At 44.5% G+C, this 22,096-nt stretch overlaps 1 protein-coding gene and 1 long non-coding RNA gene across 2 annotated transcripts in view; one reads left to right on the top strand and one right to left on the bottom strand.

Moving 5' to 3' along the window:
- ADAMTS9 (ADAM metallopeptidase with thrombospondin type 1 motif 9) overlaps positions 1–22,096 on the bottom strand; it is a 133,454-nt gene that overhangs the window by 23,397 nt on the left and 87,961 nt on the right. Inside the window, exons 28-29 of the mRNA XM_019504582.1 lie at positions 10,260–10,439; positions 3,223–3,396 (exon numbers count right to left, since the gene is read on the bottom strand). Of these exons, the coding sequence (XP_019360127.1) occupies positions 3,223–3,396; positions 10,260–10,439 (354 nt within the window). The remainder of the gene's footprint in view (positions 1–3,222; positions 3,397–10,259; positions 10,440–22,096) is intronic.
- LOC109288998 lies at positions 18,172–19,150 on the top strand. The gene is made up of 2 exons (XR_002095277.1): positions 18,172–18,590; positions 19,055–19,150. It is a non-coding gene; the product is annotated as an uncharacterized LOC109288998 (long non-coding RNA).

The raw sequence follows: 22,096 nt of genomic DNA, 5'->3' as shown, positions 1-22,096 counted from the left end.
TGCTATGACATCTCAATGGCTTCCAAATTTCTTCTGAGCCAGCCGTCTGCTTCAGCTCTGCCTCTGTGTTTCTGGTCCAAGTCAACCTTGAAAGTCCTGGGCCAAATCTTTCTTAGATATAAATCTCCATCGGTGTTTCTCACTGTCTAGGAATCATTCATTGGGAACCGCAGCGTTACAATTCGCGCCCTGGTAGGACCTTCGAATGTCGTTAAGATTGCGACCCCGCCAGTGGCATCAGGTTAAATTGGTCCGCAACAGACCCCACGAGGCCAAAGTAGCAGCGGTGTGAGGTGTACTAGGTAATGTCACACATGTAGTGGGTATCCCATCCTTTAATGAGTCAAGGACAAGCTAGCAGAGGAGGGAAAGATCACCCCAGGAATAGGTCAGCTGTGAGCACTGCAATGGGGATGCTGCATCGGGCTGAAATGCTCTTTGTTTCGCCTGTGAATTTTCTTTTTCTTACTTCTTTTTTCAAAAGTGGCTGTGTGACAGACACCAAAAATGCAAGTTTGAGGGCAGCAGCATTTTCTGCCAGCGATTAGAGCTCATGTGTAGCGCTACAGCAACCCAAAAAGGGGGGCTCTGGCTCTCATTAACACTCAGCTCCCTTTGCATCGGCCTGGCTGTGGAAAGGGACCCGAGGGATTTAGTCTGGACTTTAAGGCCCCTTTTTACCATGCGGAAGCAATGGAGAAGACCTGCAGGGTAAATAAAGCATAGCTAGGCTCCTGGTTGCATTTATTTCCTCTCCCTGATCCTGCATCCCCTTCCAGCAATGGGAATTTTCGTCACGGACTTTGCCCTGATCTTACACCCTTACGGCACGCTAGAGCTTCCCTGTGGATTTCGGGGCGTGCAGTTTGAAACTGTTACTGTGTGCCACACTCGCACCGATATCAGCCGGCATCGTGTGCCCACACCTGGAGGCAGACCTAAGGACACATCCTGAAGGTTAGCATCAGGATCCGAGGGGGGAAATGCAAAAGGTCTGGAGGGGACAATATGTGCTTATAAAGCCAGAACCTGGTAACCCCGAATCCCAGACTCTTTACAGTCAGAAATCTCTCCCCGCTGTTGCCTGCTGCAAATATACGTCTCAGGTGTTCTCAGCCAGACCACTGCGAGCTGGCCTAAAACCATCCCAACCAGACCTCCCTGGATTATGTTATGCTTTGCAAATACCTTGGCGTCCCACTGTGCTCTCTCCAGCCCACCCTGGGTACTCTCATTCGTACAGCAGATGTGCGAAACGGGGGCTACTGAAAACTTATTCATTAATGCTCTTAAGTAAGTTATTCTGGTGCCATAAGCTCCTTGCATCCATCATGTTTTTGTGTCCTTCATTCTGGGTCATAGTGAGGTTGATTTGTGAATGGGCACATGCCCTGAGAAGCAGAAAAACCCTGCACTTAGTCAGACAGGCACTCATGGGAATGTCCATATAACAAATTCAAGTGCCAACCTAAATGCTCAATCACAGGATTTGGGCAGATGAAACCTGTAAGCTGGGTAGAACATGAGAATTCAACAGGTTTCCTATATTCCCCCCTGCAGACCTCGAAGGGGACCGTGGCTTTATTCCTACATGCCCTTGGTACACTTGGAAGAAAGACGCAGTTAGGTGTTAAGGATGGTTTAAACAGGGACAATGAATATTATGCTGTTATTCGGCTTAGCTTTCATGTCCCCTTTGTTCCTACAGGGTCTTTGCATGGGTGCCTCTCCCAGCATTGCTTTCCTCCCCTCCTCCCTTCCTACCTACTGTATTCAAATCACTCTCTCCAGTCCATCCACTGCTCCGTGCACATCCTCTCACAGCTCACGAAAGCCTATGCTATATATCTCTCTGCATGTCTCAGGAGACCCAGCAGGCATGCTGGGACCTCTGTGAGAAAATGTCATCCTTCTCTTCCCTCCTGGATTGTCTTGCTCTTCCAATGACCAATTTATCCTTCCTACTGCATTTTTCATTCAGCTACCCCTGATAAGAGCCCTGCTTTTTGCACAGCCCCGCTCTGTTCCTCCAGGCAGGCTGTTTTTATATGCATATGGATGCTTTCCCAGTCTATCGTTCTATTCACTTTTTATTTCAAGCTGCATCTGGTTTTCTCCAAACTGAAGAGGGACATTTGGAGCTTGAAAACTTACCTCAACATCTCTCCCAACCGTGCAGCTGCTCTGATAAAAGATCCCCCTCCCCAAAATAACCTTGCCTCTTGCATATTGCTTGGCCCAGCACAGCTACACCAGAACCGTCCTTCACCATCCTTCCTCCTGACCGGTGTCCAGCAGGCTCATCCCAGTTCTTGCTGGGATCCTCAGTGTGCCCGACCTGGGGCACTGATGATGTCTGATCAGGAGATGCGAGTGCAGATCTGCCTACAGTCAAGCCAAGCCTGATGAAGGGACTTTGATCCTGAAAGCTTGCAGAAAAGGACACTTTTCTTGCATTTTCCAAGTAGGTACAATAAAAGGTATCATTTTGGAACCAAGAGTTCTAGTTTTTTTGTATAGCCAAGCAAGGAAGTTTGAAACCACGGGCTTTTTAGGTGGAGGAATGAGGGACCTGCCAAGACAGGGGATGCCTATCAGGAAGAATCTGGATAGAAGTGCCCAAAAAGATGCCTAGAGCAGGCAGCACACAAAAGTTTTTTTTTTTTTTCAGTGCCCAGATTTGTTTGCTCTGGCATCTCAATCTCTTCCAAATTTCTTCTGAGCCAGTTTTTCTTTCAATGCCCACCTTCCTGCCACCCTTGGAGCCACACAAAGTTACTACTCAGCATGTGTCAGGGTAGCACAATCTGGCCCAAAGGTGAGACCAGCTCAGAGTCAGGCCCAGCACTGGCAGGGACGTGCAGAGCACTCAGTTTGGGGAGACGGCACCAAGCCCCCTTGGCAGCTTGCACGTATCCAGCCAGGCTATGCAGGGGCATCCTCCAGCCCATTTGGGAAAATACTGAAACAATCTACATGCATCACCATCTTATTTTCTCTCCTGGCCGCTGGACGTCATCAACCTAAACGCGGCCCAGCTCCACATAAACTTTGGCCATCTGACAATAATCTTCCCAGCCGGCTAACCATCTCTTAGGTCTCTCAGCAGTTCATGTTTCACACAATAAGTAACGCGATACTGGCACACGTAAGGGAGAAGGTCTGTCTTGCATATGCTTTGAATCCAGCTGAAGCTGCCCCTTCCAGCCCCTTGCTACTCACCGCTTGCCATTCCTCTGCTTCCCAGCTGTAAACGGGACAGTCGGCAAGGTGGCATCCCTGTTCAGCCTCGGGTCTCGTGGACTGAAGGCAGTCAGCTTCCCTGGCTGGTTTCTGAGTGCCGGTGTAGCAATACACATTCCTCTGCTGAACGCCTCTTCCGCAGGACACTGAGCACTAGGACAGGACAGAAAAGTAAGTCGCTGTTTTACACGGCAGCTTCTGCTCCTTCTTCTTCCGACGCACTCTCTGGTGCTACAACGGAGGTCTCTGGTTTCCGCAGAGATAATGCTCTACTCTGCATTTAGCAAATGTTCACACACAGACATTTAAAACTGTTCTCTAAGAAAACATTTGGCAAAAAAATTAAATAAATCTGAATACAAAGGGGGAAATCCTGGCTCTGCTAAAATGAATGGGAGTTTTGTCACTGATGTTGTCAGTGGACTTATCAAAGGATCACAAGACAAAAATCTCTAGAGATGAGGCATTATTCAAACCTCCCAAATCCCAGAGACAGCAGGGAGCTGTATGCAATGCTCAGTGCAGTTTGCAAATAGTTTCAAACAAATAAACCCCACAATACAAGAAATATTATTTAGCAATCTGCACAGCTTTAATGAAAAGGCATGAATTAGACAGCATAATATAATTGGGGCGGTAAAGATTGGTAGGTGTAATATTTCTGTAATTTCCTTCAATAGACACCCATACACAAATGCTAACATATCACAGGCTGAAAATAGACCCATTTTGTTAGATGGGCTGCTTTATTTTCGCATATTTGCTTCATTGAGGTATAAATACTTTCCCTGCTAGTCATATAACGCACGGCTGACTTGAACAATCAGCAAAATGTTTTTCAGGTTTTTAAATATTGTTATCCAGAGCTCACTACTTCCACCAGTTTCTTTCCTCTTACACCCTTTCTTACAATTTCACACTATAAATGATTTATCTGATAAATAAATTGTTTAACCGTTTACCACTATATAATGATTTGACTAGGTCGCGAAGCACAGTTTATGAATGTGGAAAAAGATGGCTAATGTTTAGATAGCAAAAGCATTCAGGACTCATAGTAGAGGTGATATCTTTTATTAGACCGACTAGATTTTTACAAATAAATAAATAAATAAATAAATCTTCAATTGCAAGCTTTCGGGGGCAAACACCCTTCATCAGGCATTGGAGAGAAGATTGCAAAAGTTCTCCTGGGTAGAAATGAAAGCTCAGATTTCACAGATTTTTGCAAAAATCTAGTTGGTCTAATAAAAGATATCACCTCTACCATGAGTCCTGAATGCTTTTTCCCGTAGACCAATCCAGCGACAACCTGGATACCTGACACAACGTTTAGATAGGAAACACGTAGAGACAGCTCTTACAATGCATGCATTATGATTAACCTTTTGCTACCTGGAAGAAATTAGAACATAAGGCCGTGTTAATACACGAGATACAGAGAAAATCATTTTATAATCCATTAGCCTAATACCCATAGAAGTAAGCTCCCTTCAGTAATGGAATTAAGCCATTTAAACCGGGCAATGAATCCTCTTCCAAGCGGCTTTAAAAAGTGTTGGCCTGTAACGCAGCGTTGGCGTTGCTGTATCTGAACATGCCATCAAGCAAACAGGACCAAAGAAAAGCTGAGTGTGAACATTCTCCTAGTTGCAAATATTTATGAAAGGTTGGGTTTTTTGTCTGACTTGGAGAAGCGACGCAACACAGTTAGATTTCTACAACTGCGTGCAAATGCTTCCCATATGGTGTAATGTTGCTATTGTGATTAACAGCCCTGTTTATCTTAAGCATTCCAGAAGGGAGAGTTAAGCTGAATAATGGAAACACGGCTGGAGAAACGCATACCCCAAGTCGCTTGCTATGTTTTGCAATGACTTGTGTTTGGGCTTTAAAAAAAAGCCCATTTCCAAGATGGCACTGACACCGGTAGAACGGGTTTGAGTTGTAGCTCACTCTCAGACGGGGCTGAGCCAATGCTTGCTTGAATTGAGCGGAAAAATGCAATATCAACAGGGACACTGATGCCTTCTCACAGTACTAGGAGTTCAGTGCCTAACGCTTCCTTAGCCTGGTGAAGGGTTTGTAAACCTGAACGCTTGCTAAAATAAATTGTTTCCAACTATTTCGTTGGTTTAATAAAAGCTATCAGATTTACCCCAAGACCCTTCTGGCTGCACTTCACTTCACTGAACTTTCCTTTTCTGCAATATCATCCAAGAGCCAGGCTGGAGCACAGACCCCCTTGGGGAATTTGACCCCCTTGCATGCACTGGGGGGGTCAAATCCTACCCCCACTGAATAAAGTAGGAGTGAAACCTTGACCCTTTTGAAGTCAGTGCTCCCTTCACTCCAGGTGCACAGAAAGTTGCCAGAATTGCTTGGACTGGGAGGTTTTTATGGACTCAGCCAGGACAGCAGTTCTGGACTGCCCTACAACAGACTGTCCAGATCTCCCAAGCACATCCAAATAAGCCTTTTGCAAGGAAGCCAGCCACCAGCAGCTCCCAAACCTGCTCCTAGGAGCAGAAGGGGAACTCCTGCTGCTGTCGGGGTATTACTGCTAAATGCTCATGGCTCCCCTAATACAGCGAGGAGGTGGCCACAGAGAGTGACCTGGAGTCCCTTCACCAGGATGACTGCACTTAAGGTCCTTAGCTGAATGAAGTCCACAGGATGTCTCTCCATGGACTTCAAAGAGCTTCGGATTTAAATTTCAAGCCCCTCTGCAGTCGAAAGGCACCCGCCGATCTGTCTGTAATGTATAAGTACAGATCGTACTTCAGGGTCTACCCTGGCTTAAAAGCAGCAGAATTTTATACTATTCTAAATGCCATTTAAGACAGAGAACCTGCCCTATATTCGTTTTAATAATGATTATTGTAACAAACTGTGAAACTTACCTTCCTAGCTCTACCGATTTAGAAGTGATGCTGATTTACGCCTGCTGACTGTTTTAATCTAAAGTCATAATAGACCTGACACTATGGGCCCTACTCCATGTACTGAAGGATCAGGACCCTTTGGACTTTACACTGACATCTGTCCATGGGGCAGGACGAACCTGCTGGCTTGTTCAGCATTTCTACAGGCATATCTGTAGTTTTGCGCAAATTCTCCATTGTCTTTGGAGGAAAAGGACATAAACAATGCAATAGGTAAACTTCTGCATCAGAACAGTTAATCACTTGTAAATATAGATGGCCAGATTTAAAAGCAAAATCTACATAAGCAAGCAACAGAATAAGCAGTGGTGTTTTGACTGCTTATCTTTATTGACCCCAATTCACAGAGATACTACTTAAGCATATTGCATCTGACATCTCAGTGCTGTTCTTAGTTAAAAAACCCAAGTTACTTTCTGAGAGAGACTTTCTTTCTGATTAACGCATACATTACACAGTGTTGTGCCCTAGGAAGGAGGATTCATAATTAGCTAGAAGAGAACTTCTCAGAATCTCAAAGCAAACCATTGCAGATCAGAGCACTCGCATGGGAACGGAGCACGCCGTGGTAGTAGTGGCTCGGGTTATCCTGTTACAATCATTCATTTTGCATTGCCGAAAAGGCAAAGGAAAGAACCCCGGGTGCACACAACAAATGGTGGCTGTGTGGTGACAATGAGAACATATGCGTGTGACAAAGCTGCTGTAGTTCTCCCAGACTGTTGCTGCTTTATCTGCTACAAAAGGGGGTGATCGATCCTATAGCAGTGGGTTTATCCATTGGTGCTGTACCCAAACTTAAAATGCCCATTGCTAATATTTCCAGCAGCACAGGACTTCTCACCCTTTGAGCCAAAGGACTGCATCATTTTGCTACACTCACGGCACATGAAAGGTGCCCGGGCTTTGCATTTCTTTTGTAACGGCTATATACAGCTGGTGGTCACCTTCCCACTCCTGTGGTGACTGGCAGCTGCCAATCTGGTGTGCATCACTGGTGCACGGATGCTGGAGATGCGCAACACCCACTGATGCACACCTCCAGCAAATCTGGCGTGCATCACTGATGTACATCACCAACATCCATGCAACACCCACTGATGCACACCTCCAGCAAATCTGGAGCACTGTCTCTAGCTACTGTCTTGCTGCCATACCTGGGCTCTCTCCTAAAAATGTCCCATGCCCAGAATTGCCACCAATAACTTTAGTGGGCACCAAAGCCATCATGTGGGTTTAAGCCTTCTTCTCTTTCGAGCCCCCAATAAACCACTGCAGTAGATGGATGTTCAGTGCTGGAACTGTTACATGAATAAAAGCGATGCCTTTTGTTTGCTCTCTGCTCTCCGATCAGAAAGCAAGTCCTTAACTCATTCTAACCTTTCCAGTGACATTTTGGAGCACAAATAGAGAGCAGATGTTTGGGGCACCCAGGATACAGCTGTGATAAATCTTCACAGCTGCACTGGTTTGGGTGGAAGCCCACTGGTTTCCCCTCCAGCTGAGGATCTGGCCAGGATGTATGCCACTGACTATTTACATTTCTTTTCTTCCAACGTCTCTGCCTTTAGGCCATGATATGAAGCAAAAAAGAAGAGCAATTGTCCAGCTATTTATACGCTTCCCGTTTTGACACTTGCAAGGCACAAATGGCACTTCCAGAAGTGTGAAGTATCTGTCCCTGTGACATGAGCCTGCTAACTGCTCCAAGTTTTGCTATCTTCAACTCTGATTTCACTCTGCCGAAAGAGTGGGGTATTTTCTCTGCCGAGAGTAAAGGAACAGTGTCAGGGCATTGTTGGGTATTTTTAAATGATCTAATTTGCTGTGTTTGAGATTTATTTTTATCTTCCCTTGCATGGTTAATGTCTCCAGGCCCTATCCTCAGCTGGTTAAACTGGTGCTGTGCTGTTGGCTTCATTGGAGTTAAGCTGAGATGCCTCAGCTGAGAATCCAACTCTTATGCTAGAAATGATTTGCCTATTCTGGGCCTGATCATTAGCATACAAATAATCTTTAATTGCCTAGTCACAAGAGATTACCTTGGGCCATAAATCACCTCAGACTCTTATTAACGTTGGTTTCTTTTTCAAATTGTATACAATTAAATCCTGACGGAAAGGAATGCTTTGAATTCTAACACACTTATTTTTATCAATTAAAATTAGCATATTTTTAAGCAATCAACAGACCATTACATTAGTGTGTTTACTTTTATTAGCTGCAAAAAATTTGCTTTCTGGAGCAGTCACTTTTAATATGGTGCACAGCTGATGTGTTGAGACACTAAATAGTCTTACCTCTTCTTCTCCTTGTAGGGTTTTGGACAAAATCAAGGCCTTAAGACTGCACCCAGTAAGATGCCTGTTGCACTTTAAATGTGACAGCAGTCTTTTCTGAGTCCTGCAGGGCTCTCTCAAGCCCTTCCACATTTTTTTGCAAGACCAATAAACCTAAATGACAAATGTCTGGCTACCCCTTTTTCTAAGAAAGGCAAATATTGGAATATTAGTTCTTCAAAATGGAAAAGGAAAAAAAAATCCAACTCTGAAAACAATCATGAAAACATTGGGTTTGTTTGTTTTTAACAAATACCTGGCATTTGATAACAATTGTATATACGAGTATTAATACGGATTGCATGTTTGTGTGTGCATATCGATATGTTCCTGGTTTATTTTTTTAGCAGAGGAAGCATACAGCAAGATTCCTGGCCTTTTGCACTAATGTGGCAGAGAAAGCAAGACTGTGACAGAACGGGACATTTTACAAGTTAACAGTTCATTTAGTTTTTGATCTTCAATACTTCTGTGGATTAGCACGCTGGCAAAGTACATGCAGAAATCAAGATTGATAGGCAGAAAAAACACAAGGCAAAGGGTTCAAGATGCAGCTGAGTGTTGAGGGAAATGTGAAATGTTATTTAAAAAGACATTGGCAGTGTTAACAAAAAAAGGAGCGGCACAATTAAAAACAAACAGAAGGATGTCTTCGGGCCTGAAATAATCCATTAATATAGAAATATTAATACAGAACTATTGAAAATAAAGAATTTTTTTTTCAATACTGGAGCATGGGAAAGCAATGTGAAGAAAGACCTGCAAAAAGATTAAGGTACACACAGCAAATCATAGGTTGAACCAAAGCCAAGCTTTTCCACATCTGTGCAACTTGAGGCACAAAGCCTGTGTTCTTTATGAAGCCAAGCTAACTGATGTGGGCATGGCGCCATGCAACTGGCAGGAAAAAGTTGACAAGAATGTATGTTTTTAATGAATGCATGTTCATTATATGAAGTATATTTAGGAAGGTTGTTTGTTCCTAAATATCTCCATTTTCTAGTAAAAAAGAGAAGTGGCAGCTTTCATGTTAGACCGGGGTGGGCAAAATACAGCCTGGGGGACAGATCCGGCCTGCCAGCCCATTCTATCCAGTTTGCGGGACCCCTAAACATTTTAGAAAACTCCTATTTATTTGCTCCTAGCTGCCTGTCAAAGATGACAAGAGCCAGGGGCAGTAGGACCCAGAGTAAGCTGGTGGCAGGACCCAGCAGCAAGGTCTGCCCAGCCCTGCTCCCATGACCAGAAACCCCTACCTAGCAGAGGCTTCTAGTCTGGGACCATGGGGCTGTTCCTGCTTCCCTGCACTGGAGAGGGAAATGCGGCCCTCAATGGCCTGCCAAAACTTGGTAAGCAGCCCTCCGCCTGAAATACTTGCCCACCCCTGTGCTAGACGCTGCAATAAAGAAGGATGACTGGGCTTCATCAGATTCTGGTTAGTCTCCCACACCGAGTCCTCTCTGAGCAGCATCTTAAGAAACTGAGAGCCAGGACTGCTTTGTTACCCACTGACCACCTTCCTGCACGTGGAAACAGATTTGCTACATACTCTGGTGACGTAAATCAGTGCAGCTCCACTGCCGTGTATGGAATGAGACCCATTTACATCAGCTTAGCGTCTAACTCAGACCATTTGTACTCTGAAGTCTGCAGAAAGACTGAAAGGAGAAGGTACCTAGGCCCCAAATGATCCAGCAGATCAGGACCATCTAAATAATCAACAGGATCTTACCTGTCCCCAGTCTCCTGTTTTCCACTTTGGACATCTTCCTCCACGGCATTTTCTTTCCACATTTGGTTTGGGCAGGTGCTTGCAATAATCGTCTTCCAAATGGTTTCTTCCAAAGGGCACTTCCTTGGATAAGCAGTAGACAGTTCGGCGTTTGTGTCCCCGTCCACAAGAGACAGAGCACTGGGAATGGGGAAAAAGAAAAGAGGAATAGTTTTAACATAGATCTGCCTTGTTATGTGTGTGCATATGAAACAAGGAAGGCTTTTAGCCTGAATATGATGGGCCCAGAATCGTGTTGCCAGTGGGGGCCAAAGGGGTACAACTGATGAGCCAAAAGAGCCCAGCAGAAACATCCTCAACTTATAGCAGGGACTGGGTGCTACTCTTCGGTGCAAGCCAGACATGTCCAAATGTCACACTTAAGACAGGAATTGGTATTCAGCAGGGAGACAACATTTCAGGTGAGATGTCTGGCTGGCGTAGCTTGGTGCCGCTCCAGTGAGTTCAAAGGAGCAAAGTTGATTTCCAGGAACCGAGGATGCAGTCCTGACAAGGGCCTATCCTACTGCAGAATCATTAAATGCCGTGCCATGATGGGTAATCAGAATAATAATGTCGCTCACACTTGTACATGACTTTGAAGGGGGCAAAACAGTGGAAAAACAAACCCAAACTTTATGTGATTAAAGCTGTATTTGTTTTCCCCTGCACCAAACGAGTGTGGACGGTTTGTTTTTCATTAAATAAACACTGAAAAGCTCACACTTAAGATGCATACTTTTGGAAAACAACACAAAAGGTGGCGAGAAGGCAGAGCTGGAAGAATCAAAGCAGAAAGCAAATCAGCAGGTAGGTTGGCTGGACGCTTTGTAGTGAAGCGACTAATTTCAACCTCTCTCTGCAGGTTCACTGAACTTTTTCAAATGTGACCAGTTCTGGCATGCTCACCCTGAGCAACCTCACTTTGATTTCAGATTAGTCTCCTCCAAAAGATTTAGGAATCCAAAGAGGTCTGGACAAGAATTTAATATGACAGTTTCTTGTAGAACAAACCTCTTACTCAGCAGGACGCACGGAGAGCCTCCATTTCAATTTCTTCATTACATGTTATGCAAGTCATTACATGTTATACCACAAACTTCCTGGTTTAATCCTTCAGCACAAACATGCTATTTTGGTCATCTCGCTACATAACCGTTCTCCTGTGTGCTTTTTGGTTTTTTGGGTTTTTTTTTTAAGAAGAGACCGACTGTGGGGCAGCGGAGACATACAAAGCCTCACAAACCTGGAGACTCCTTCTTCCTTTTCAAGTCACCCTGTATTTTTGCTAAGAACTAAAATTCCAGCGAAAATCCCCCCCCTCCCAACACCATTTGGAAATAAGGGGAGTGCGGGGAGGTGGGGGGGGATGAAAATTGTGTATGTATGAGCTTCGTAGAGACACTACTAGATCTAACATTTGATCAGGCCCAACCCCATCTGTTAATAATTTAATTACACTCCTGCCCAGCAGCCCCCAAGCATCGTTCAGACTGTTCCATTAAATATGCACAAACAAGGAGTAGGAGAATCACTGCCCTGAAGAGCTTATAAAAGAAACTACAGAGAGGCAACAAAGGATATAAGCCAAGGTCAGAAATAGAGCCCTAGACATTTTGTAGGCCACAGTTGTGTACTTAGGCACTTGTCTGGATAGGGGTGAACAGGATTTAACGGTTCGATGCAGTGGGTCTGGGAGTTTGCATTCGTAACTTCCACTCAAATAAAAGAGAGGGAAGTCCATGGGAGGTAGGCACCTGCACGCCTTTGTGGGGCTGGCTTGACCTGACTAGCCCAAAATCCTACAGGAAGTCCATGGTGCTAAACCCAGATCTCCCAAGTCCTTGGTGCCCTACAGCAAGAAGGCCACCAAGATGCAAACAGTGTTGGGAAGTCTAGGTCTAGACCTGGCCTCCAGCCCCGGTCACTATAACATGTTAACACCAAAACCTTATACTACATGTTAAAACCAAAACCTTATACATGTTCACTGTAAGACTATAACATGTTAACACCAAAACCTTCTACTATGACATGTTAACACCAAAACCTGAACACTCCTGGTTTTTGAGCAAGTTCAGATTCATGTTTCTCAAGCCTACCCCATCACTTCGAAAATGCACTCCTCAGTAGCCAGAAAGCTGTGCCTTTAAGCTGGACTGGTCTCAGTGGTGCAGATGACAGGACAAGGAGCAATGGGCTCAAGCTGCAGCAAGGGAAGTTGAGGTTGGCTATTAGGAAAATCTCTCTCAAAAGGAGGGTAGTAAAGAAGTGAAACAGGTCACCCAGAGAGATGGTTGAATCTCCATCCTTGGAGGTTTTTAAAATGCGGGTTGATAAAGCCTTGGCTGGGATGATCTAGTTGTGGCCGATCCTGTTTCAGCAGGGGTTTGGACTAGATGTGACCTCCTAACGTCCCTTCCAGCCCTCACTTCCCACGTTTCTACTTAATCTCTTTGTATTAAATTTTGCCATCGCTATAACTTTGACTTTCTTCAGTAGGTATTCTGCATGAGGAATGGTGATTTGGTTGCAAAACAAAACAGTGAGAATAACATGAAAAAAGTCATAGGATCATAGAAAAGTAGGGCCGGAGGGGACCCCATGAAGTCATCTAGTGCAGCCCTCTGCTCAAAGCAGGCTCCTCCCAAACTAAACTATGCCAGTCAAATGTCTGTCTAACCTACGCCTGAAAATTTCCCGGGATGGAGGTTCTGTAATATTTCTAGGTAGGCTGTTCAAACTACCCTCATAGTCAGACACTTCCTCTGTTGCAGGATGAGGCTGTTGCTCCTAGTCATATAGTTGCCTAGTATTTACCCTTCCAGTCTGTGTCAAAGCATGTCTCTTATTTGCAATTTTTTTAAATATTTTTCGCTTACCATTTATTACACAGCAGGAACAACACTGTGCTGACACACAGAGCCATTCTGAGGATCTGAAAGCCTCTGCAACTATTCCAAGAAGAGTGGTACAAGCAGGTACGGTTGGTATTTGCATTCCCATTTTACAGCCTGGTTAAACTTTGGCAGAGAAAGGATCCGTGTCCCATACTAGGGACAAGGTGCTTAGTGAGCTGAGGATGTACATGTAATGGTGCCATCTCTTCCTGCCATAGGATGTCAGTCCAAGAGATACGCTTTAACTATTAGGTGGTACTTTTCTCCTTCTGGTTAAAAGGAAACACAGATGCTCAGGTATATCTGAACGTACAAAGTTACTTGTTACATTGGGCAAATTTTGCTTATGCTTGAATATAGCACCTCAAGCTGATATCTGGCACCGATTGTGTTTGTGGTCTTTTACAAATATATATAAATTAAAAATAGACAGCTGAGCATATGCATAGGTGGATCTAACACACATCTGCTTTCACATACATTCTGAATCATGCTCCTCCATGCAGGCAGACATGACAGTAGGACGAATAATCAAATGCCACCAAGGGTCAAAGATTGAAAAGCCTTTGCACAGAGCATGCATTATACCTGCTTTTGAATTCTTCTCCAGTATTTCCAACCTTTATAGGGTGCACAGATTTGAAGCATATGTGGGCTACCTGCAGAAAATAAGCTGGACCTCTGATTTATGGATGCTGCTCAGTGAGGTGGTATGCTCAGACTAATCTTTCATTTCTAACAGTGGAAGAACTTTGCATTTCATTAACAGGACTCTTCCCACAGCTTGAAACAAGGCCATCTGCTTACAGGGTTTGTCAGCTAAAATGCCACGGTGAGGTAAGCTTTGACCTTGTCTATTTTAAAGCATACGAAGTGGACAAAGAACACTTCTTCACGGGTTTTTGGTGGAAAACACTTCAAAGTAATGGGGACAGGGGTATAATTTAGGCACTCGCACTTTGCAAAATAACAGCTCGATTCAAAGGTCACGGATGTCAATAGAAAGACTCCTACTGGCTTAAATAATCTTTGGATCCAGCCCCAGAGGTAGAGCCGACATTCTCATGCTAATAGGGCTTGTAGTTCTTAAAGGACGGTTTTCCCAACCGATCACGCCCATCCTTCACCCAAGCTGTGAGCTCACTCAACTGCAGTTGAAAAGTCCACTCCAGAAACGCCCATTTCCAATCCCAGACAAATGTCTGACGTCATAATGAAAACGATGCCCAAACCCCAGGAGGACGCTCCCGTTGGTCCAAAGGGAGGGTACAAAATTTGTCACGTTGATCTGCAACATTTCAGGGTTCAAGCCACATGGAAAGCTGCCCTCCGTGTGAGAAAGTGCACAACCCAGAAAGTTAGCGTGAGCCACAGCAATTGGTTTGCAGATGCAGCTTCCATTGACATGAGATGCAAACACAGGGTTTTAAAGGCCAACTACTGATCGGAGCTGTACCAGTGCAAAATGAAATCACTCCCATGAAATGAGCAGGAAGCAAGTCAAAATTTGGCAGTATTGGCCATTCTAAGGTAAAATAAAAAGTCTTAGATGCTTGCCTAAATGAAGCATGAACCTTTCTTGCAAACCTTTTACTCCTTGACGCCAACCACATGCTGCAAAAATCCTGGTCTGTACACCTGCAAAGGGGCTTGTGAGTAGCAAACAGTCCTGCTCCACTACCATCAGGCTGAGTTTGCTGTCAGGTCAGGAGCGTAACTTGGATGTTATCCGTGGCAGCACAGAAATGAAACTACGTGGCTGCTTCCCTCTCAAATCCCTGTGGAGGCTGATTTCTAGTTTAACCTTCCCCTTTCTGCATCTCTGGCTCAAGCAGATTGTGGCAATGTTTGGGTTGGAAAAAATAAAGCACAGAGGAACAGTGTTGTTATAAAGAAGCTATGTCCACTACATTAAAAATCATGAAATAATACTACCAGCACCATGCCTAGTGCTTTGCGCATAGAATAAAAACAGAGTGATGTCCCTAAAAAGCTCAGAATCAATTCTTTTGGGCTTAGATTTAATTTAATTGTATTTATGAATTACATTAAGGTGTCTGGAGCCTTCAATAGGCATCTTTTAAGTTGCTTTAAAAAAAAAATCTGAACTGAATATATTTAAGCAAAACTAAAAATACTTCCTTATTATGCTGGTCCATGCAACTGTAACTCAGATTGCAAAGCAAACACCTTCTGCAATGCAATATCCTGTTCCATTGTTGTTGGGCCGGCATTTTCATTTCCACAGAAATGTGCTTCCCATTTCAGAGTTCAAGCATTAGGAAGATAATCTTCGTTTACCAAGTATGTGTGAATTGTGCCGGCTTATTTCTTATGGCCTTTCCTATTCATAGGCTCTGGAAGAGAAGATGCAACTTCTTTATTAAGGTTCCTCTAAAAGGGGAAGACTGCAGCAGATCCCAGGACTCCCGATGGGGAAGTTCTTTTAGGTTACTCGAGGTTTATACAAGAGGCAAGAATTTCTTTGGGTGCTACCTTTTATTGGACCAACCACATTAGTTGGCATAGAGTTAAACAAGCTTTTGAATGCAAAAGATACAAAAATTAGAATCACTTATGGGTTTAAGAGCCTGCAAGTAGGTTTAGGCATGTTATTCTCTCTTCAAGAGCTGGCCATTTGAACGTATATTTTCCATATCCTTCACCCTACCTGCACATGACCAGCTAACTTCAGTGCAGAATGGCTAAATACCACCAGAAATACAGTAAATTCCACATAGCAACATGGATATTAAAGAAAGCTGCTTGGGCTGCTTTTTACAGACACCGTGCAACAGTCTGGCAGTTTGGGAGGTATCAGATATAATGAAAGCAAGCTGCAATGATCACGAAAGGGATGCTCAAAGATAACGGTAATCAGATCTCTCAGGAAAGGAGGGAGAAGAACCAGACGAAAAAGATCCTTATCAGACTCTGCCAGGAGCAACTTTTCAGAAGAAATTAAAAACAATCCCTGCAGGTTTAAATTCCCACCCTTCTCGGATTATATTAATTGCAAGCATTCGCGCCCCCTTTCCAAGAATCGTCGCTGAAAAGCATGCAGTGAAACAAAAGGGGAAAATTCACAAGCTTTACGTTTCTTCTTTATGTTCTTGCCTCTGCTCGATAAAACACTCCCAATTTTCAGGTGGCCGTCTCAACTGCAACTGCTGCCAGATCGTGGCGGGCAATTGCACTTAACTACCCCATTAGTGCAGACAAAATGAGCCACTTGCAATGAGATGCTCTGGAAACATGGTCCAGGATTTGCTGCGTTCAGCATTAAGTGCCACACAAAGATAAGAATCAATTCTGCCCAGTTGGACACAGACTTAAATTCTTAATAGCTATTGAAATATTTTGTTCAATATACAGCAGTAGAGACAGCCTCCACAAACATGCAGTGCTCAAGGGTTTCGTGGCCCTGAATTCGGCCAGGTATTCTAGCGCGCGCCCAACGTCAAGCATCTGAGCAATTCCAGTGAATAGTCACCTGCTTAAAAGGTAGGCACATGCTTAATTGGATGCATTATTATTTATATAAAACTATCCCACATTTGTGGAACAGGTGGTGTTCATGCCTCCGGTGTCACTGTTACATTTTCTGCAGCCAGCATCAGAGGCGGGTAGCGGACCAGAGGATATGCAAGGTTTTTACACGTGAAATGGAGACGGTTATCTTTATTCTACAGAGACAGCAAGCGAAGCTGCGGTAGAGACAAAATTTCCCATTTATTCTCTGGCACCAGAGTTTAGGCAAGGCTTTGAAACCATACTTTACTTCCCACAGGCCAGTGATTCTCAGCCAGGGTGTTGAAGCACCTGCCTGGCCACTGCCCTGTCCCTGTGCAAGGATCTGAGCCTTGTAATAAAGAAACTAGCGTCTGAAATGGGGTGCCGCTCAATTCACACCAGTGATGGAGGGTGTCTCGAGTCAAACAAGGGGTGCTATGAATCTAATAAGGTTGCGACCGCTGCCATCGACACTATACGAGAAATGAGAGGAATGAAAAATTAATAGGTATGAAGGGGGGGGGGTTGTATTGCACATGAAAGACTCTGCACATGCCAGATGCAAAAGAACCTTTATTTCTTTTATGTAACATCTAGCAGATATGCTGAAAAGCACAGCAGACCAGCTTCTCTCTCTGCTGCAGTTGATGGGCTTCCTTGAGTATGAATGCGGGCAGCTTTTGCTTGCATATCTAGAAGGCGAGCTACTCTAATCCCCTATCGTCAAAATAATTTGATGTCATCTTCGGTTTTCTAGCCAGTGGATAGTAGTTTAACCATGCAACGCATTCCTCTCCATCCCCAGCCCCAATCTATGGATCGGCAGTAGAGGCAGGAGGAGCAGGTCGTAATGTTCTTATGCTGATGTTTTCAACGGGACCTCTTGTTGCCATTTCAAAGGTTGATGAAAAAAACCCGTTGCCATGAAAATATCTTCTACATTTTTGCAACAATCCCCTCCACATGTCTCAATTGATCGGTTTTTTCAAGAAAAAAAATCATCATTAATTTTAGTTGGGGAATCCGACACTGCAGGGTGTATGCCTCTAACGATGGGCACCTGCAGCCCAAACTAGTGAACACTGGGGAAAAATGTGGCCCGAGCAAATATCATTCAATTAGCCACAAAATTCTCCATTGGGCTTTGGGTCAAGACTCAAACATACATATCCGAAGGCAGGTTGTTCTCAATAATGCTATCATACAGGAAAAAGCTAGCCTACCTTTCTCCCTACAGCACCCATGTAACATTTGTAACCTGCCATATTTCCTTTCAGAAGTTCTTCTGGGTTGTTTTCAAAGAGCGCCCTAGGTTCAGTAGCTGTTGCTGTCTGTGGCAATCTGCTCCCCCATGCTGTTATGCTCTGTATAATGACACGCCGGGTACTGAAGCCAACCGGGCTGCATAGGCAGGACTGCGCCGCCATAATCAGATTCTGTATAAATTGGTACGGGGGGGCCCAAAGGAGCTTAAAGAAGTAATGAACATGCTATAAGAAGGCTTCAGTTCGAGTAGCTCTAACTAACCCTTTGCTTTCATTATTAAGAGAAACCACTTGTATTGTAGAAGTCCCATTCAAGAATCTAGGCACTATGCAAACACACTGGGGGGGGTGGGGGGGAAAATCAGTTGTCCCAAACAGCCCACATCCTAAATAGGCAAGCTAGTAGAGGATGGGTGCAAACAAGCTCCCCGCCGTTACAGAGGAAGGAACAAGGCACAAGAGACTGACTGCATGGTCCAGAGTTACAGGGAGCCCCACTCCCTCCTCTACATGAAAAGACGCTGTTGATCAAACCCCTTCCAAAGCCTGGCGTATGGTCCTTTGTACTGAGCAAATTATGATGCATGCAGCAAACCCACTGGCCTTATCTCCAAGTTAGAACAAAACGTCACAAATAAGCCTTAAGTGGCTTTGCAGTGAGATGTGCTGCTCTGTTGCATTCACAAAAGAACTGAAGATGCAATACATATATTATAAATATGGTGAACGTCCCTTATAACAACACACATCCGCTTGTAAAGAAAGCAGGAATGTCTTGTCCTTGCTCCTAGTACTTAAGCAAGGAGCAAACGGCCATTATTACAGTCTAGGGTATAAACTGGCAACATGGGCAAACAGGTTTCAAAGATCACAGCCCCGTGATCCGACCCAAAGACATGCATCTTGCACCTCATCCTTAGAAAAATCTATTTCCACGTTACTACCCTCAATGGGTTTTTTTGCCATCTAGCACACGTTTAAATTACTGTCTGGGTAATCAGCATTTGGGGAGACAAATGGTCCCTGATAGACAAGTGACAGCCGCTGCTGCTTTATTCATTTTTTTTTCTTCCTGCAGAGTGGAATGAGAATTAACTCATTATGAAATCAGACTCCATATGTATCCACAGATGAGCTAGCCACTGCAACAAGTAAAACCGAAGGCAGTACCTACCCTATCGCCTGAAATCATTTTGCTGATAAAACTTCTATAATCTCTCTCTGGTCCCAGTCGTGGCAATATTCAGCAGGGACCAGTACCTGAACCAGGCAATGGAAGGGGGGGAAAGGCGACTAAAGGAGGAGCTGAAACAGAAAGTAGCAAAGAGTTATGACATTATCATGGCAAATGTGCTTGCAAATAACACCCTTTGCACCTTTGGACTTCATTTTGTGTGATCACATCAATGACTGAAAGCTGCTGGCGGGGGCTAGAACGGGGGTTATTGGTTCCTGGAAGGGTGGAAAGCATCGCCAGGGACATTATAATGTACAAGATTGGGCTGGTCTATAAAATAGCGTAAGATACAGTGGCATGACCAAGTGCACAGCTAATCTGCTCTGCCTCTAGATGCATCTATTACTACATGACTGAAAAAACTCTTAGAGCAAACTGATCTCTGAAGGGCCAGGTCCTCTTGTACCTATTCGGTGACTAAGTGGCTTGCAATGCATCATTTGCAGACTTTTGGACTGTGCCTTCTTCTTCGGAGGAAGTCACAAAAAGCGCACCTTTTGCCAACATGGTTTTTCAGCATCTTAAGCAGGATGAAATAGGTGCCCAAGTCTCAGTGAGAGTAGGGAGGCCCAGTTTGATCTGAAAAAGAACGGCCAAACAATCTAGCGATACTGCGAGGTTTCCAACCTCAGCGTAGAGGGAATACACTACTTCTGTAATCATGCCACCCCATTTGGGACACACTGATACAACAGAAATCAACCCCTTATCTGCACCATAAGTGACAAGGCATCTAAAAATAACCCTAGCCTGTAGCTGTGGGAGGCATGGGCTTCTGTGTTGTTTCTTTCTTTAATGCTGGATCCCTGCATGACGTCCACTGGCGTCCAAAACTGCCACGCGTACATGTGCAGATATGCAACAACCAGGTAACAGAAAGGTGGGTTGAAAAGAGCCACTGCCCACCAGTTTAGGAGCAGAAGGTACACGACAACTTTGAAAACAGGACACTGAGCTGAGAGAGGGAACTAGCACGCGGTAGGCAGGAAGCAAAGGGGGATTTTTGGTCGAGGACAACTAAGCATTGACCCAAACTTGTGGCAAATGAAACCAATGAGAATTTGACCACGATGGCAATGGCAGCAATGTTTTTGCATCGAGTTGGTTTTCCGTGGTCTTGGAAGAAAGACTCCCCGACATAATCAACTATGTGGTACTCACTGCTGTGAAACAATGACGTGACCCTGTTCAGGTCTGAAGCAGAAATTCTGGGGAATCCTAGTACTCTAGTTTGGAGACAAGGCGGGTGGCTTAGTGACGCTGGCATGTTGGGTAAGACAGCTGAGGATACTGAAGTGCCAGCAATTAGTTTTACCTGAACCAGAGATGCTGACAGCAAATCATTTCTTACCTAATATCTACATTTAACAACAGGGTGACTGAGATCTGACGCTGGTGGAAATAATGGTAATTTAGATGGCACTGGGTGCACCTACACGAGATAATGCGCAGAAGACTAACTCTGCTGCTTGTTAGCAAGGTGGGCAAAGCCCATGTTAATGAGCAGTAGATTTAGTCTAATGCACAGTAGTGTCACCAAAAAAAATGTCCACCGTGCTAATGTGCAGTAGTGCTGATTACAGCACATTAAATTAGCACCTGTCATTACTGGTACTAAACCTTAATGCGCCGTAACTACAGTGCATTAAGGAACGTGTAGACATGCCCATTTCAACCCAAATTAAGCAGCTACATCAAGCCCAAGGAAGTCAGAGTGGCATCAATAGCTGATGAGGTTAGCAAGCAAATGACAGGATGAGGCATAAGAGGTCCCCAGATGGGATTCCCTCTGGGAAAGTTACACCCAAGACAAAATTCGAGCAGGAGGGAAGGAACAAGAAGAGGGATGACAACTAAATCCTGATGGCCTCCAGGTGAAGAAAAGTAGTGGTAAGGTTTCTGTTGCCTCAGTGGGAGGGGAACAAAGATAAAGGCACCATAAACTCAACTGCACTCTCTCACAGTGCTGTAATTGTAGACTGGAGCCAATGCTCCATGAGTCAAGACAAAGCAATGGACTGAAGCAAAAAAGCTCGTTCTGATCTAGGACCCACAATTGCCAGCCATGCTCCTTTTCTACCTATGCATGCAGGATGCACATGGAGTCGGAAAGGCTGTCTTACCCAACACCTACACGGAGCAGACAGTGCATGGCATGGAGAGCTCGCGGCTGATGTGAGCAAACCCAGGTGGATCAGCCAAAGATATTCATGAAGGGACAGGGTGGTTTAGGGGATTCATGGGATATATGGACTTGGAAACCCCACCAAAAATTAAGCAAGCCAAGGAAATTCCCCCTCCAGCCACGCAGAATGCTAACCCGGGCTGTTCCAGGCCATCTCTTTATGTTTGATGTTAGCTCAATTTGGGGCAGAAACAGTGATACATGATGCAGATAACTTTTTGCCTTGACAGCTCCTGCCTATAAGGTTGTCTGCTGTGTACACTTGTAAAGAGGCAGCGGTGGGGAAGAAAGAAAACAGCAGAGACCAGCTGGGAAGAATAGAGAACACGAGGCCAACGGATGTACTGGGAACCTGTCACTTGTGGCTTTAAATCTCACTGTGACCTTCTGATTTTGCGAAAATCTCCATCCATTTTCCATAAAAGGCCTAACTGCATGTGGGTCACAGGGAGCCAATTGTTTTTCAACAGCATTTTGCCGATCCTATTCTTAGCAGCTACCATGTCAGTTCTTCCTGAGACACGAGCAATAAATGGGGGCAGATTTGGTTCACGGTGTGTGTAATTCTGCTATTCTCCTCTCTCCGGCAGAAAATGAATTTGCCGTGACAGCCACATTACTTAGGTGCTATATGATTCCTTACACACATTTTTGCAATAACAAAATCACCATTGAAACTGACACATTGAAACCGTTTT

Source organism: Gavialis gangeticus, unplaced genomic scaffold (assembly GCF_001723915.1).
Source record: "Gavialis gangeticus isolate Ggan-Ray unplaced genomic scaffold, GavGan_comp1, whole genome shotgun sequence".
Classification (NCBI taxonomy): Eukaryota; Metazoa; Chordata; order Crocodylia; family Gavialidae; genus Gavialis; species Gavialis gangeticus.
This window is presented reverse-complemented; position numbering and strand designations above follow the sequence as displayed.